The 18,678-nt window shown below is 37.8% G+C and overlaps 1 protein-coding gene across 13 annotated transcripts in view; it reads right to left on the bottom strand.

The window, feature by feature from the left end:
- The window catches only part of SPAG9 (sperm associated antigen 9), a 158,948-nt gene that overhangs the window by 69,663 nt on the left and 70,607 nt on the right, over window positions 1-18,678 (bottom strand). For 5 of the 13 annotated variants that reach the window (XM_055257399.2, XM_055257396.2, XM_055257397.2 and 2 more), the window contains 2 exons: window positions 12,962-13,112; window positions 3,199-3,240 (listed from right to left, as the gene is read on the bottom strand). In XM_055257399.2, coding sequence (XP_055113374.1) covers window positions 3,199-3,240; window positions 12,962-13,112 — 193 coding nt within the window. Of the gene's footprint in view, window positions 1-3,198; window positions 3,241-12,961; window positions 13,113-17,997; window positions 18,377-18,678 lie in introns of those variants that run through there. The other 8 variants (XM_055257402.2, XM_055257400.2, XM_055257401.2 and 5 more) reach the window with 5 other exon arrangements.

Genomic DNA, 18,678 nt, shown 5'->3' on the forward strand with positions numbered 1-18,678 from the left:
GTATTTTTACTGTATCTTTTCTATGTTTAGGTACACAAAATAGTTACCACTGTGTTACAACTGCATACAGTATTCAGTACATGCTGTACAGGTTGCAGCCTAAGAGCAACAGGCCATACCATAGAGTTTAGGTGTGTCGTAAGCTACACTGTCTAGGTTTGCGTAAATTCACTCTGTGATGTTCCTACAACAAAATCACCTAAGTACACATTTCTCAGAACGTATCTCTGTTGTTAAGCGACACATGACTATGTATAAAAACAAGGGAAAATTCTTACGAGGTCCTAATTGAAAAGCGTTTATTATGAATCATTCAACATAAAGTTCCAGGGGAGTTGCATGCTGTTATTTCACATTCAATCTGTGGCTTCTTGAGACTGCAAATTCCTATTTTATATTAGACTTTACAGGTCACTTGCCAGGTTGTGCTGTTTTGGCCAATACCCTTGACTGCAAATGATCACTAACCTATCAAACCCTATTGTCTGACATCAAGATATCTTTTTCAATGGCATGAGTGGCGTCAAACATGGAGACTTACACAGTCATCAAGTCTCTTTCTAACATATTTATTTTATAGCCCCATTTTCCTCTTTAGAGCCTTTAGGGAAAGGTGTACATGTCACTAGAGAATGCTCACAAAAAGCTAGTACAAGATTTGGAAGTGCATATAAAAGAATGGCATGTCTGAGCACATTTAAACTGTGCTTTGAAAAAAAACAGATGTAACACAAATGGCCAAGAAGCATATAAAATGATGATCAACACCACTAACCATTGGAGAAACGCAAATCAAAACCACAATGAGATATCATCACCTGGCCCCCATCAGGATGACCACTATCAAGAAAAAGAGGATGTGAATACATTAGACACTTGTGCATTGTTGGTAGGATTGTAAAATGATGCAACCACTCTGGAAAACAGTATGAAAGTTCCTAAAAACATTAAAAATAGAACTACCATATCATCCAGCAATCTCACTTCTGGGTATGTATTCATAAAAGCATTATTCATAACAGCCATAAGGTGAAACCAACCCAAATGTCCATTAACAAATAAATAAACAAAATATGGTGTACACAAACAATCAAATAAATATTACTCAGCCTTAAAAAGGATGGGAATTCTGTCACATGCTATAACATGAATGAACCTTGAGGACATTACACTAAATGAAATAAGCCAGTCTCAAAAAGACAAACACTACATGATTCTATTTATGTGTGTTATTTAATATGTGACATCAAATTCATAGAAACAGAAAGTAAAATGGTAGTTTCCGGGGGCTAGAGTAGTTGGAAGGGAAGTTATTATTTAATGAGTGTAGAGTTTTAGATTTGCAAGATGAAAAAGCTCTGGTGCTGTTTTACAATAATATGAATATACATAACACTACTGAACTGTATACTTACACTATTGAACTACATACTTAAAAATGGTTAAAATGGTCATTTTTTTCTCCCTGTGGAGACCACATCAGAGGTCATAAGATGGTAATTTTTAGGTGTTTTTACCACACACACAAAATAAATGTCATTACTTTCAGTTTCACTCGAGATACTGCAGTAAAAGCAATCTGGTCTTTGTGCCATTTTCTTATGGGTTTTAGATATCAGGTTAAAAGCCTATAAGCTCTTCAAAATATTTTCAGTTGTTCCATTTACCAAATGCACCATGTGCTCAGTGCTATATAGAATATATATATCATGGATTATCTGGCATTGCAGCATAACTATTTTCTAACAGACTATAAACTATGTTTACAACTAGAGAAAATGAATTATCCCATTCAGTTCAACTTACAGACACTACATGCCAATGTAGTGTTTTCCTGAGTAGCCTAACTTCTGAAATAAGCCATATAAAGGCAAGCAACTCTGCTATGTAAGTTTGTCTCTTAGATTTGAGGGTTTTAAGCCAAATGAAAATAAAGACAAAACTACAAACAAGTAACTAGCCCCACATAGGATCCCTCACTATTAACACAATTATGCTTTTATACCTACATTTCTTTCTCCCCAAGTAAAAGTAAGTCTCTAAAGCATTGGTTCTTAAAACTCTTTTGATTTACAGCTATGTGGCATAAAAGAGTTACAAAATGGTGTGTACATGCATTCTTCTGGAGAGTTTCAAATAATTTCATTCCTAAGAGTCTGTGACCCAAAGGAAACACTAAAAACCTTAACTCTAGATACTCACATTTAGGTAAAATCCATGTAAGTGTAAATAGAATGATAGCTTCAAGAGAATTCAAATTATTAAAGGAAAGGTATGAATGTCCTGAGTATATTTTGAAGGAAGAGGATACTGTTCCACTGTTGATGCTAGAGGGCTTCCATGGACCCCGGTCAACCCCTGACCTAGCACGTAGGAGAAAGTCACAGATATCCTGTTATCCCCAGTGCCCAGCATATCAAGCCTGACATGTAGCAGGCTTTTTTTTTTTTGAGATGGAGTCTCGCTGTGTTGCCCAGGCTGGAGGGCAGTGGCACCATCTTAGCTCGCTGCAACCTCCACCTCCCAGGTTCAAGCAATTCTCCTGCCTCAGCCTCCTAAGCACCTGGGATTACAGGTGTCTGCCACCACACCTGGCTGATTTTTGCATTTTTAGTAGAGACAAGGTTTCACCATATTGGCCATGCTGGTCTTGAACTCCTACTCCTGAACAAGTGACCCGCCTGCCTCGGCAGAGTGCTGGGATTTCAGGCATGAGCCACCGTACCTGGCCCATAGTAGGTTCTTAACAGATGTTTGATGAATAAAGCTGGATGGTGCCCTGACTAGAGATGAAGAACTCTATTAAACTAAGGAAGCAGTCCACTGTAAGATGACACACTAGGCCACATTCAGGACACATACAAGTTACATACATTATGCCCTGAAGAAGGTATTTCTGGAAAGTATACCATTACATAGAGCTGGATAAATGCAAACAGGCTGAATTTCACAGAATTTACTTGTATTTTCTTTCCTTTATTTAAAAATGCTTACTTTGGGGAAGGAATAAATTACAGATCGCAGTAAAGCCCTGACAACCACTATAGTGGAAATAATTTTCTTTTATATTTCAGTGAATTATAACAATAGTCTTCCAAGCTGAGCATCTGATGTCTTGAGAATAGCAGTTGAGGAAGTAATCAATAGTTAATCACTTTAGTATACTTTTTGCAAAATGTTAAGAAGCACCATTCTCACCTCCTGTTCTACAGCCTTCTGAGGTTCAGGACTATTGCTGACCTAGGAAGAGGGAAGATTATAAAAGAGAAAAAAATTATGTGTTTACTAGGTTTTAACACAGATGTAACTTTGGCTTGTACTATCTCCCAGGATACAAGATTCATCTATTATCTAGTGTGTTTAAAATGAGGGTTTGGAAGCTTTGTTTTGTTTTGCCTTAAGCTGACCTTAACACTCTAGTTTAAGTAACATCATGGCTCGGAAGCCACCACTTGGATCAGTGTGTTATACTTATCAACATGCAGCTCATTATTTAACCTTTTTTTTCTACTTACACCATTTTATGAAATCTTCCTGATGTTTACTCTAGTCCCTTTGACTATTTAACATACTAATATTCCAGTGCAGTATACTCAGAAATGTTTATCACACCTCCTTCTATCATTTCTGAATTAGTTAGATAACACTAATGATCAAAGGATCACCAAAATCCAAATCCTTTTTCTTTTGTTTTTGAGACAGGGTCTCACTCCTGTCGCCCGGGCTGGAGTGCAGTGACATGATCACGGCTTGTTGCAGCCTCAACTTGGCAGGATTCCGGTGATTCTCCCACCTCAGCCTCCCAAGTAGCTGGGACTACAGGTGTACCCCACCATGCCTGGATACATTTTTATATTTTTAGTAGAGATTTGGTATCACCTTGTTGCCCAGGCCAGTCTTGAACTCCTAGGCTCAAGTGATCCATCTTCCTTGGCCTCCCAAAGTGCTGGGATTACAGGCATGAGCCACGTGCCCGGTCCCAAATCCTTTTTCATAAAAATCTATTTATTCATATTCTTTATTTCTATCTATACATTTTCCCTCTATGAGACGGATGTGTTTCTCTTAAATACAAAGCAACAGTTTTAAATACTCTTGGTCTGGAAATTCATCAAAGTCTTTTTGAAAGGCTGCTAGCTCTCAGTTATGCCCTTAAAAATACACAGATTAGGCCGGCCGCAGTGGCTTACACCTGTAATCCCAGCACTTTGGGAGGCTAAGGCAGATAGATCACCTGAGGTCAGGAGTCCGAGACCAGCCTGACCAACATGGAGAAACCTTGTCTCTACTAAAAATACAAAACTAGCTGGGCATGGTGGCGGGCTCCTGTAATCCCAGCTGCTCTGGAGGCTAAGGCGGGAGAATCACTTGAACCCAGGAGGCGGAGGTTGCAGTGAGCCGAGATCATGCCATTGCACTACAGCCTGGGCAACAAGAGTGAAACTCCATCTCAAAAAAAATAAAAAATAAAAAATACACAGATTAGCAAGGCATGATTCATTTTGTAGGAATCAGACTGCCTCTTCTTTAATAGATGTGTTTTTTTTTCCCCTAGCTTTATTGAGATATAACTGACAAATACAGTATACAGTTAAGGTGATTTTTTTTAATACACATTGTGAAACAATCACCACAGTCAAGCCAATAAACATATCTAGCATGTCATACATTTTTTTGGTGGTAAGAGCACTTAATGTTTATTTATAAGATCTTTGATTCTGGATTCTCATCATTTTTAATCATTCTCTTCATCAAAAACTAGGTAAAAACTTGGGTAGCTCTCTCTATATAAAAGTAGAAAGATTGTCAAATATGTCATTAAATTAAAAAAAAAAGCAAGCAGCAGGAAAACACTTATAAACCCACTTATCTTAAAAAGACATTATATCTATGCGTACCTGTAAAGAAAAAGGCCAAGGATACATCAACTATTTACAATGACAGAGGGAAGAAATGAAATTTAGGGTTGAAGAAACTTCCCATTCCTACTCTATACTCTTCAGCATTACTAAAAATTGTGAAACTGAATTAATATAATTTTTTAGACACAGGATCTTGCGATATTGCCCAGCCTGAAGTGCCGTGGCTATTCACAGGCACCATTACGGTGCACTGCAACCTGGAATTCCTGGCTTCAAGCAGTCTTCTCACCTCAGCCTCCCGAGAAGTAAAATAACTTTTTAAAGGAAATTATAAAGGCCTCTTTTAGGAAATATTTGGACCTCTGAGCACCTTAACAACACTTCTAGTACATGGCATTGTGCCTAACACAGTGGGCATCAATAAATTTTTTTGAGTGAAAAAGGTAATTTTTTTCAGTAGAAAATGTGTTAAACAACTGCTCCTATTCTAAAAGTCTGTTTAAACAGTAAACATAAGTATTAATAAATACCTATGTGCCAATTACCTCAGATGAAGTCACATTTAAAATACAAGCTTTAAACACCGTCATTTTGAAAGTGCTGCTTATTTACGTCTTTACCAGTTTCTATTCTCAACATATATAATAGGCATCTTGGTCAACATACAACACAATAAAATCTTTACCCTTTTTTTCTTTCCAAACCCTAACAGTCACCTATGGGTGGTTCCTAAAGTTATCACGTGAAGATATATGTGAGGAAAAAAGCTTATAAGCAAAAATTGAGTTTATAGAACAAATTCCTTATCCACTGTCATAAACAAAAACAATATGAAATATTACAACACATAATCCATTTTTTTCTTAAAACTCTACTTTTATTTTACCCTAGTATGCACACTAATACAAAATTCTATAAAGGAGGTATAAACTAATGGAAAAACCCACATCAGAAATAAATGAATGAATAATGCCTAGATCTTGGTTCCTAAATACGCTTCTCCCAAAAAATGTGCCAGAGCTCCTTTGAGAAGCAGTCCAATTTTTAAGAGTGGGGCAGGGAAAATACAACAGCTTAGAGCATCTTATGGTGCCAATAAGCAAGAAAGCATTCAAAAAAGGATGGGCTATGTCAAAAGAGCACAGGAGCCAAACTGAAAGAGCTCACAATGTCCAAAGCTAGAAAAATTTGAGAAACCAAAGAAATGATAGGTTTGCATAGCCCACAGAGTAATATATATATATATATATATCCCTTGAATTCAAACTGGAATGGAGGGAAGGAGGGAAGAAGACAACTCTCCCTGATAGAATAATTCCAATTAATAAATGTAGAATGAAGAAAATAGAAAATAATTATTAGCAATATTTTACTAATAATTGTTGTAGGCAAAATCCACTGTGGATGCTAAAATCAGTGAATGAAAGTTTGAGCAGAAACAGGATATCTGCATAGTCTCAAAGTATATCCACACCAAGATACTAGATTCTGTTATATTCTCGCCAAAAATACATAACCTCAATCTAATAATGAGAAATCAGAGAAGCCCAAATGGAGAGACATTCTACAAAACAACTAACCAGTACTCTTCAAAAGTCTCAAGGTCATGAAAGACAAGACAAGACTGAGGAACTGTTACACACTGGGAAGACTGGCGAGACATAATGTACAAATGCAATGTGGAAGCCAGGTGTGGTGGCTCATAGCTATAATCCCTGCACTTTGGCAGGCTGAGACAGGAGGATTACCTGAGGCCAGGAGCTTGAGACCAACCTGGGCAACATAGTGAGGCCCTGTCTGTAATAAAATTTTTTTTTTTAAAAAGCAATATGGGATCCTGGGCTGGATTCTGGAAGGGAAAAAGGCTATTAGTGGAAAAACTGGTAAAACTCGAATACAGGTTTACCTAACAGTATTGTAGCAAAGTTAATTTCATAGCTTTGATGATTGTATTATGGTTAGCTAACATCAGGGGATGCTGCGTGAAGGGTATATGGAACTCTGCGCTATTTTTGCAACTTTTCTGTAAGTCTAAAATTACTTCACAAAAGTTATTTAAAACTGCGAACTTTAACTTTTTAAATTACATATGCATTTTATAATAGGAATTGTAAATAACAATAGACATGATTCAACTACTATAGAGATTAAAGCTTGTGGAAACTAAAGAAATAGGAACAATTTCAGAACTTAACCACGAATGGAGGAGGATGGAAAATTCTCTCAACAAGAACGCTGGCTCTGTTTAGACATTTCCTGTTCTGCATGCTAAGCACATCCCCTGAAGAATGCAGCACACATTGACTGGCTTTACATACCAAACTCTGCTAACAAGAGCTTCTCACAGCAGCTTACTAAAGTATCACAAGTCATGTGATTTTATGAGAACTCTCTCAAATTTTCACAAGTAGGTGTCTATCCAATTGGTTTAGTTAGTTAAAATTGCTTTTCTCAGATCTAAAGGTCACATTCTACTAATAATCAACAACCAAGGATGCTCTTCAAAGAAAAAAATACTTTTTTGGAGTACATATGTATACACATGCATACGTGTGTGCATGCTCTATGCCAGCCATATAATTTTCATGCTGCTTTCTAGGCCTTGGTTGGTTATTTACCACAGTATTATTTGTAACAGCAAAAGACTAGGAAAAACGAAGCTGTCCCAGCAACGAAGGAGATCTGAATTGCAGCTGGGATATGTGATCCCTTCCCCTCTGCCCTTTTTCTAGGATTCTGATATATCAATTATCTTTCTTCACTCCCTTGTCTTCAATTTTTCTATTGAACCCTTCGTGTAAGCATAGCAACAACCCAGTCTCTCCCATTCTATACTTTTCCCTCTGCTCTGCCAATCTCCACCTCAAGTTATCCTTTTTCTCTCCTCCCACCATAATCACCATTTTGAGTAGTCTATACATGTTATTTCTTCTTTTTATGACTTACAGTTACTCCTGTTACTGGCCCTACAACTTAAACTGCTCAAATCTACACCTATAAATTTACAAATTCAGTCCTCATTCTACTTGACTTCCCCACACCAGCTGACCCTGCTGACATCTTCTTCCACTCTAAAACTCCCTTTGTGCCTTGACTTTCAGTGCTCAACTCTCTTACGGTCTCTCTTCTCTGCTACTACAGCCCTCCACTAATGCCCTTCTTTTCCCATGCATCTTCTTTCTTCTCCACTCCAGCCCCCTCGCCCCCTATCACACACAGATGCTGCCTTCCTCACCTGCTCAGGCTCTGACACTCTACACCTGGGACCTCTCCTTGGGGTGGCTCTCGTCATCCTGTTTAGGGTCTTGTACCCCCAAGCCTGGCTGCCGTCCTGCAGGGATGTCCTTAATGCTGCTGGGGCCCTGACTCTCTACACCAGGCTACCCCCTATGGATTACCCTCATAGCCTTGCTTGGGTGATGATAACAACCCCACCCCTGCTCCTAAGCACCATGGAAAGCCTTACCTTCCTCTGCCCTGCGTGGTGCCTTTAGAACTGAATTGTGCAGAAAGGAAAGAGAAAGGGAAGATGAAGCAATACTATACCACCTTAATAATTAAGCTTTATAGTAAATCTTAATACCTGGTAGGGCAAGTTCTTGTACTTATCGTTCTTCCGGACTGTCTTGGTTATACTTGGCCTTTTGTTTTCCAATTTCTTATTTGTAGCTTCTTTGTGAATATAATTCAGTAAGATTAACTGTCTCACCTTAACATTTTGTCCATTCTCAGCCTTAGCCCATGATTATTACTATTATTATTCATTATTTTTCTTGAGACAAGGACTTACTCTGTCACCCAGGCTGGAGTGCAGTGGCATGATCATGGCTCACTATAGCCTCAGCCTCCCAGGCTCAAGTTGATCCTCCTGCCTGTGCCGCCTGAGTAGCAGCAACTAGAGGCGCACACCACCATGCCCAGCTGATTTTTAAATATTTTGTAGAGACAGAGTCGCTTGACACTGGAGGAATAAATTTTAAAAATATATAAAAAATAGGCCGGGCGCGGTGGCTCATGCCTGTAGTCCCAGGACTTTGGGAGGCTGAGGCAGGCGGATCACTTGAGGTCAAGAGCCTGGCCAACATGGCAAAACCTCATCTCTACTAAAAATACAAAAATTAGCCAAGCATGGTGGTGCATGTCTATAATCCCAGCTACTTGGAAGGCTGAGGCAGGAGAATCACTTGAACCCGGGAGGTGGAGGTTGCAGTGAGCCGAGATTGCACCATTGTACTCCAGCCTGGGGGACGAAGCTATTTAAAAAAAAACAAAAACTTTTTTTTAAAAAAAGGAAAAGAGATGGAGTCCCACTATGTTGCCCAAGCTGGTTTTGAACTCCTGGACTCAAGCGATCCTCCTGCCTTGGCCTCCCAAATTACTCAGACTACAGGCACGAGCCACTCGTCCAGCCTATAGCACTTTTATAATATGCTCTTTAACACAACAGCTTTGATAATTTAATATAAGGAGTTTCTTTTTATCAATTTCACTAGAAGTCCCCGGTACGAAATTCCTGTTAATGAAGCAATACAAAACTCCTCTGCTTTCTTCTTGAACTGATCTCTAAACTCGATTTGAGGACAATCAACAGGGTGTTAGTCTCTAGAGTGTTACTGAGACTACATGTAAACTGTGGTATTTGGACTGGCCTTGAATTAGGGTATTTTTACTGGTGGTAATCTAGGCAAGGTAAAGCATATATATGTGAGGAAACTATAAAGAAAAGCAATTAGATGCAGAGGTCTAGAGTCCAGGGAAGGGATATGCGTTGTAGATTCAAATTTGTGGGCACTGATGCATAGATGGCATTTGCAGACATGGAATTTGATCTACCCAGATTAAGTAAAAAGAAGGGGTGACGAGTACCCCAACATTTAGAGGTCCAAAAGCAGAAGAGAAACCAGCAATGGAGAAGGAATGGTAAAGAAAATCAGTGTGTGTTTGCCACGGGGAATCATGGAAGCAAACTGAAGGAAGTATTTCAAGAAGCTGAATATATTCAAATATATAAATGCTACTAAAAGGTAAGATGAGGACTGAGAATTTTCCATTATATTTGGAACGATGGATTCTTTTGGCACCCTTGACAGAAGACATGTTGGTGCAGTAGGTAAGACTGAAAGTCTGAGTGTGATGAAGAGAAAACCACCACTTAAACATGCTGAAGTGCTTCCCCACGTCAGGGCCTTCACAATTGCCATCTCATCTTCCTCAACACATGCTCCTCCAGACCTTTCCATGCACCTGCACATCCCCACGTCAGGATGCAAGTCATCCTCCAGAGGCTTTCTCTCACACCCCAAAATGAGTACCCATCCTTACTAATTACTCTTTACTTACCTTTCTTTAACAATACTTGAGGTTATATTATTTCATTTATTTGTTTGTCGATCTCCATGACTTGTTTGTCGATCTCCATGAGATTGTGATGAATCAAGAATATGTACAAATATTTCTTTTTAAGAACTTGCACATTTTTCTAGGTGCATCATTCTTAGAAAATCTATTAGATTATTTAAAACCTCACTCACCACAGGTCTCTCACAGTGAGAAATTTGTAATACACCAACAAAGAAGGGCCATAACTTTACAATCACTGGCAAATCCCCTTATCTGCTGCTCTTCTGCCACAAAGTTTTCTGTCGTTCTCTCACAGGACATTTTCACCTTAACCTTATTCACAGAAAAATTGTGGTAGAAACACTAATGTTAATTATAAATTTACACCTTCCATTTTTTCATAATGAAGTCAAAACATGCCCTAAGATGGCTAGGTCATCCCCAATCTCAGGGGAAACGATATTTTAAATTAGAGTCTAGTCCAATTCCTGTTATACACAGAAACCAAAATGACAGGGCATGTGATATACCTGTGGCATAGCCCACAAGTGAATCCTAAACCCCTGACTTCCAGCCCTGGTAAAGTAGAAAGTTATCTAGTGAACGACAAGGGCTTAGGTGAAAAATAAAATACTGTACATCCCAACTAGTAATATGATTTACAAACTAGACTTTTGCCATTTCGTAAGCACCACCCCATTCCTGGAAATCCTTATCCATTGAGTCTTTATCTCATTCAGTGGCTCCAGTTCCAGAACAAGTAGAGAGAGACACGGTTTTGTTTTAGAAACTCTCTGGCAAGTACCTGCCTTATACTAAGCAAGTCTTCCTCAAGGGAGGACACGAGAAACTCCTCTGCTTAAGTCTATACTAATAATTTGTTAATAACTTGTTAATCGGTTTATAACTTGTCAGTAAAGTTCTGGCATAACCTATCAGTGGATTAAAAAATAAAGAGAATTATAATAATCTCTTAAGGCGCACTTTTGGGTAGTATTAAAATATAGTTACCATATGGGATACTTTTTTTTGTACAAAAGTATCCCTCCTACTTAATTTTGTTTTGGGAAAGCAGACATAGCAAGTAGGCAACTGACAGATGAGTGTTTTGGAAAATCTATTAAACCTACAGGAAGGCTAAAAGACCCACTGTGGTACAGGAGTAAAGAAAGAGTTGCAGCCAGGCGCAGTGGCTCACGCTTGTCATTCCAGCACTTTGGGAGGCTGAGGCGGGTGGATCACCTGAGGTCAGGAGTTTGAGATCAGCCTGACCAACATGGTGAAACACCGTCTCTACTAAAAATACAAAAATTAGCCAGATGTGGTGGTGGGTGCTGTAATCCCAGCTACTTGGGAGGCTGAGACAGGAGAATTGCTTGAACCCAGGAGGAGGTTGCAGTGAGCCGAGGTTGCAGTGAGCCAAGGTTGCAGTGAACCGAGATCTCGCCACTGCACTCCAGCCTGAGCGACACAGCAAGACTCTGCCTCAAAAAAAAAAAAAAAAAAAAAAAAAAGAGAGAGAGAGTTGCCCGGTAACATCACTGTGGGCTAATACTGAGCACTATTCCACTATTAGCTTCGAACAAATTGAGAGAGAAGGGAGAAAAGGTAAGGTAACCCCTGTTGTTAAAAATGCTTTTCAGTGGGAGAAAACCTATCAAATATTTATCGACTGCTTACGGTTTTGAGCACATTTCAAAGGTCAATAGAATGATTCTGAATGCCTCTACATTCTAGAGTTGAGAGAAAGACCACTTATATTGACCCCAAAGATTCTTTCTAACATCTAAAACAAATCATTCACTCAACAAACATGTTCTGAGCACCTATAATGTGCTAGGCACTTTTCCAAGTGCTAGGCGGATACAGCAGTAAATAAACCTCATAGAATTTATGTTCTTAGGGAAGAGTCTAGAGGCAACTAAATACAGTAAATGACAGTATTTTAGAAGCATTGTTAAGAGCTATCTTTACATGCTTAGACCATGATAAGTATTACGGAGGAAAATAAAGCAGGAAAAGGAAATAAGATACATGTAACTCATTTCTATTCATTGCAGGTGGCCTGTTTTGTGATGAGTAGATTTCATAAGGTAACAAAAGATCTTTTATCATTAATATTATGAATATTTCATTTTAAAATATACAGAACATAACTTCAAATATTCTTAAAAGTTAATTATTAGCTCATATCCACTCAGCACATATTATTGTTTATATTTATCACTTATTCAATGACAAGTTCTTGGTCAAGAACATATCTATAATTAATTTACACCAGGCCTTTGTAGCTAAACATAATGCATTTTTGTAGACTATGCTATGAAGTGGTTTTAAAGAAGGAACAGTGTGTTTGTTTTGTTTTGTTTTTCTATAACTGAAACCCTACTAAACTGGAAAGCCTCTAACATGAACCAAGACTTTCTGGTAATAGCGATTTTCAATTCTAATATGATTAGGTTCACTAGTCACCCTACTCTAAACTCACACAGCCTAAATCAAATAGAAATTAATTTTTGTCATTAGTATACTAATCAAGATGACATAATGCTTCACTTTTTTTCCTATACAATTTGAAATAAAATAGTAAAAAACACACTCTTTGGGAAGAGCTCATTTCCAATTTAAAAAACCAATTTTACAAACTAAATGTATACAAATGATTACATTTTACTATACTGTGGTCGTCTAGCACTTCAATTAGGATAAGAAAGTTAATGAAATATAAACTGACACAATTTCAGCAGCATAAAGCTTACCTTCAGGCTGGTATGAGAACGTGGTTGACTTAATTCCTGAAATTTCCACTGCTCAGATCCAGGGGTCTCTCCTCCTTTCTGAGCATCAGGTGTAAGCATTCCATCTCCAGCAGGTAATGGGAAAATTCCTAATGATATAGGACGTTCTTTTCTATTTGAAGAGGGGAGAAAAAATTCGGCATTCATTTATTTTGACTTTTTATTTGCCATGACTGTAAGTAATAAGCCTGGACTGTCACTGTTTCACAACCATCACTCAAAAATGACACTGTCTGCCCATCTGAATAAAACAGACTTACCAAAGAGGAAGGACAGTCTCAGTTTAGTTAGCCTCCGGAAATTAGCCTCAAGAAATCAAGAAAAGTGGTAAGAAGGGTTAAGGAAATCTTAAAAGTTACTGATGAGTTCCTTGCCCAAGAAGCAGTCAGTGGTCTAGTGTGGTCTGGAGAAGAGCTGCTGCTGAGTTTTTAACCATACGTAGCTTAGCCCTAGGGAACTTGCAACCTCCTTCTTTGGAAGTGAGTCCAACCCATTTCTAAACTTCCCAAATCCTCTTGCTAATCCCTGGATGCTTACTGAAGCTTCTTCAGGGTATGCCTTTCCTGCCTAGAGGAAAACCAATATATTATCTAAATCAGGGCTACCTATTAAATGATGAAAAGAACTCAAAATATCTTTCTCCCCACCACCCAAGTAGGAAAGCTCTGTTTTTCTACAGAACCACTATATGAGTTCCTTTCAAGCACAGTACATATGAGAAAACCATTGTCAGTTTCTTCCAAATAAGAAGGCCAAATAATTCTATAAAAGATTACTGAATTTCCAATGCTTTGTGAGAAGTTTCAATGAACAAGAGTTACAATTTTAACACTAACAATTTCAACGAGAAACACATCCTTTGTTGATGCACAGAAGATTCCAAATCGAAGAGCTTTTAGAGGGTGGAAACAAGCCTACTAACCGGTCATCCTGGGTCATTAACTCAAAAGTGCAGAAACCAGAAAGAAATGAGACACTAAAGGTTTGGTGCCTCCTGGAATTCATATCTCTACTGATAAGAATGTAAGTTAGAATAGAAACAATGAGGTTATTAATAAAAGTGGGAAAATTTCAGTTTTGCTAAGTAAGTCTTTAATTCTGTAGTTCATTTTTATTCCAAGAAACTTCAGCCGTTTTTGAAATGTGTCTTCACTTAATACAAAGGGTGTGTTCTTCCATTCCTAACAATCTAAAAGGACTAGTAAAACTGTCCCAATGCCTTCTTAAAAATGAGGTGAAGCAAAGGGGTTGAGAGATTACATTTAGTCAAAGTTGTATGCACAAGGAAATAAAACTTAAAAACAGAACTTTGATTGAGGGGGAAAATTCAAAAGCAGGAAGGCAGTACAATAAGAGGGTAGTTTTTGTTTGTTTGTTTGTTTGAGTCTTGCTGTGTCACCCAGACTGGAGTACAGTCGGACGATCTCGGCTCACTGCAAGCTCTGCCTCCCAGGTTCAAGCAATTCTCCTGCCTCAGCCTCCCGAGTAGCTGGGATTACAGGCATGTACCACCACGTCTGGCTAATTTTTGTATTTTTAGTAGAGACGAGGTTTTGCCATGTTGGCCAGGCTGGTCTTGAACTCCTGACCTCACGTGATCTGCCTGCTTTGGCCTCCCAAAACGCTGGGATTACAAGTGTGAGCCACCACACCTGGCCAAGAGGGTAAATTTTAATACCAAATCTAAGTTTGTGACTATGAGCTGCCGGGACAACCAAATGACAAAAATTAAAGTGACTAGTCAGCTATCATGTTTACACCAGTTATTCCCAAATGCTGTTCAGCAACAAAGTTTTTATAATAAGTCCATGAAAAAAGAGGCACTGTTTATTATTTCTTTAGTGCATACATAATATAGTACATATTGTACACATATACATTCCCATATACTATAGAACCCTGTTCTTTCTTGAAAATGACTGACCCTTATTTTAAATTACATATTTTCTTCTTCTTTGATTTTAAAATGCCCTTTCTTTCATTAAATGATAGTTACAGTGAAAAGTAGCTAGATTTCCTTTTCATATTCATTCTGGACAAAATAAAAAATTGTCAATCTGATGTTTTCCCCCCATACTTTGTGAACTGAAAATCCAAGAAGACTAAGAGCTACTAGCTGACTTTTATTTATTTTCTAACATACCTTAATGAGTTAAGCAAAAGGTGACTGGGAATTTAATGTCTGAATATAACGGAAAGCTCTCTAACTCAAAATGCAAAGACAACCAGGAAGATGATATACGGACTTCATAAGACTCCCTCACACTAACAGAAATCAAAATATAAGCCAGTCATTAGAATTATTATCCTATATGAATGACAACACATTCATTTTCACACATATCAAATATTGAAAAAGTTTAAACTATTGGGGGAAGGAGTCTTCTATGAATCCAAATTTTACTTTCCAAAAAGTAAACAAAATCAGTTGACAAAATCTACAATCAACAGTCAACAAAATCTACAACCCAAATTGCAAGTAGAATTCCCACCTTTTTAATTTGCTTGTATCAATCATTCAGAAACTACTCTACAGGGAGGGGACATCTCTTCAGAGACTGACAGCTATCTGTCAAGTGGGTCAATGATGCTCTAGGTTACAATGTTCCAACTCTGAAAAAATAATCACTACATACTCCTCCCCTTATTTTACTTATAAATTACATATAGTTGGGGTAAGGGAGAGAAGGACGCATAATTAGGCAAGTTCATGAGAATCCTACTTTTGAAAAGAAACCCTGAAAGGTAAACATTAGTCCGGTACTATGTTGGTATGCATTAAATGCTTCAAACTCACAGAAAGAAAAAAATGAGATACACGTGGAAAACTATCAAGTGGCAGATTTACACCCGCAGACCGAAACATCTGCTATTACTTGTCTAGAACACAAAGCTATCACCAACTATCAGAATTCTTTTTTCTTAATTGCCCTACTTCCATATATCCATTTTTGAGTTGGTTATTAAATGTTAGCTTATGTATATAAATAATTTTACAACTACATTTTTGGAACAGCTTTTTGGCTATATTCACATTTGATACAACCAATTAGTAAAATCTACTTTATATATAAAGGCAGATAAAAGAAAAAGTACATTTGTCGAACACTCACCATGTGGTGAGTACTGAGCTAGATGACTTATTTACATTATCTCATTTAATCCTTATCAAGAAACGGGGATTATTTTTCCAATTTTCAGAGTAGAAAAAGTGATGCTCAGAGATTTTAGGCACTAGTAATTGGCAGAGTTTGGATTCAAAGCCAGTACTGTTCAACTCCAAGCGCTTTGCTTTCCTTGGAACTTCCTACTTGGAACTACCAACTTTTTGACAATTTAATCTTAATATCGAAGACTTTGATATCTTTATTTAATCAGATCAGTAGCAATTTTTATGGTAAAGAACTTTAAAAATTTTAATTATAAGGTATGTTAGCTGTAGCTAAAACAATTTCTGCTAAAAATGGACACATATAAGTAACTATGAAAAGTATTTACTTGAGTAATTTACCATATACCATATATCTGACAACTATAATTAAATACAAAATAATAAAATCACTTGATTTTTAATGGGGTAAGTCCCATCAGGAGAGAAAACTCAGGCAGAGAGATTAAGCAACTTGCCAAAGCTCCTACAGTCACATGCAATAGAGCATTTGCACCCAGGCAGTTCAACTCCAAAGCCTTGTTGTACCCACTTGCAGGCGCCACACAGCAGCTCACGGCACTGCCCTCTCAAATGAAGCCTAAACCCAAGACATTCCCTTAATATTAGTCTTATTTTAATATTCTACATATTCTTAAGTTCAGTTACTTTTAATTTCTTCAAAGCCTAAATACACAGATATACGTACACAAATATTTTATGTACTAATATATATACAAGTAGTAAGATTATTCCCAATTTTTATAAATCAGGAAAGAAAATAAAAGACCAAGTATCTAGTTTTAAATCATCAATGAAATTTAATTTCTGGGGTTTCAACTAACATTAAACTTGAACTGACCTATGAATAAAAAGAAACACATTGAGGGAAGTTACTACTTTAATTCTTCTTAATCTATCTAAATCTACGATTGGGGTTTAAATATTTTATAAACATTTAAATAATAAATAAAAACTATATACTATGAAGTTTCATTTAAAACCATGCACAAAACAGAAATCTGAACAAATCAGAGAGTGCTAGTCTGATGGTTTAGAAAACAAAAGAAACCACAACCTTCAGCCTCTAAAATAGAGAAGATGGCTCTCACAGGGTGTAAGTAGAGTGAGCAACAGTAAAGCTACAGAGATTAATGACTACCCCCACAAGCAGGCATGGATATTTGTCACCCAAGACTACAAAGAAAAGAAAGGGCAACATCTGACAAAACAATAGTGAATAGGCTTTGTAAAGCTTTCACAACTTTGATGTGTAAATAATGGGGAAAAAAGCCATTCCTTAACCTAAAAGTCTTACATTTTTTCACTTTAAAACATATTTTGTTTTAGGAGGAAAATATTTAAATTGTCAGTTACCATGAGCTATTATCAAAAATTACAAAAATGATACCTGAACCTCTATCATTCAAAGGATAATTAAAACAAAATAAACTTAAGGCCTGTATCTGACTGCAAGTCCAAGCATAAAAGATATTTGTCCCTAAATGCTCAGAAGCTAAATGCAGAGGTGGTATAAACTTGGAGCCGGTGCTCTACTCTTGCTCTCCTTTTACTTTGAACATTCTGCTTAAAACAAGACCACACTGACCTTGTACTTGTGTGTAAGTACAATATGAAAATCCTTTTCTTTAGTTAGTGGTTTCCAAACATAAAGCTATAATCCTAACTGATGGTCTATAAATTACTATAAATTAGAATAAAAAATCCTAGCTTCAGGCCATTTTCCATTGTTTCAATCTGCAACAGAAATGGTTACAAAGCAGACCCGTGGAGCTAAAAATTTAAGAAAAACCAGCTAAGCAGGGGCTTCTAAGAGAGACGGGAGTACCTGAGTATCCTTGGTAGGTTCTGCGTCAGAGCTGGCACACCGGTAGAAATAGAAAAGTGCACAAGCAGCAAAACAGAGAGAGATACTAAGATAGCAGAATTAATGACCACCGCCCCGCCAACAAAGCCAAACACAAACAGCAGCATGCATCCAGGACTCATGGCGCTGTGCTGGCATGGTGAAACACCCGAACCAGGAGGCCTACACGGGGGCCAAAGGGGTATCTTTGTAGTGAGGATCTGTCATTCAGCTTGCTGCCACAAAAACAATGCCATCGGCAGCAGCTTTCCACTCCATCCTGCAGCAGCTCCCAAGCGATGACGTCATTCCGTTCTCCCCACCTCATAACCATAGAGCTGCTGCTCCTAGCATTTATGCAGCAACCCCAAGCGACAGCCAGCCTATTAACTATTTTCCCCTCCACTAAGAGTCCTGGCTTAGCTCATTGGCTACAATGCCTGAAGATCTACATAATTTATTCACACTCCTACATCAAACAGATGGCTAGCTAACCCTTTCAAACATGCCTCTCTGTAACAAAAAGGACTTCAAACCAATTACACAGGAGAAATAAAAAATTTCAGCATTCCCACAAATTACAAAATTTTAAACCTAGTATAATCTCCATCAAGTATCAGAAAACAATCTAAATACTCAATGTGCTGCTTATATGGATGGCTC

This window comes from Symphalangus syndactylus, chromosome 20, assembly GCF_028878055.3.
Source record: "Symphalangus syndactylus isolate Jambi chromosome 20, NHGRI_mSymSyn1-v2.1_pri, whole genome shotgun sequence".
Lineage (NCBI taxonomy): Eukaryota > Metazoa > Chordata > Mammalia > Primates > Hylobatidae > Symphalangus > Symphalangus syndactylus.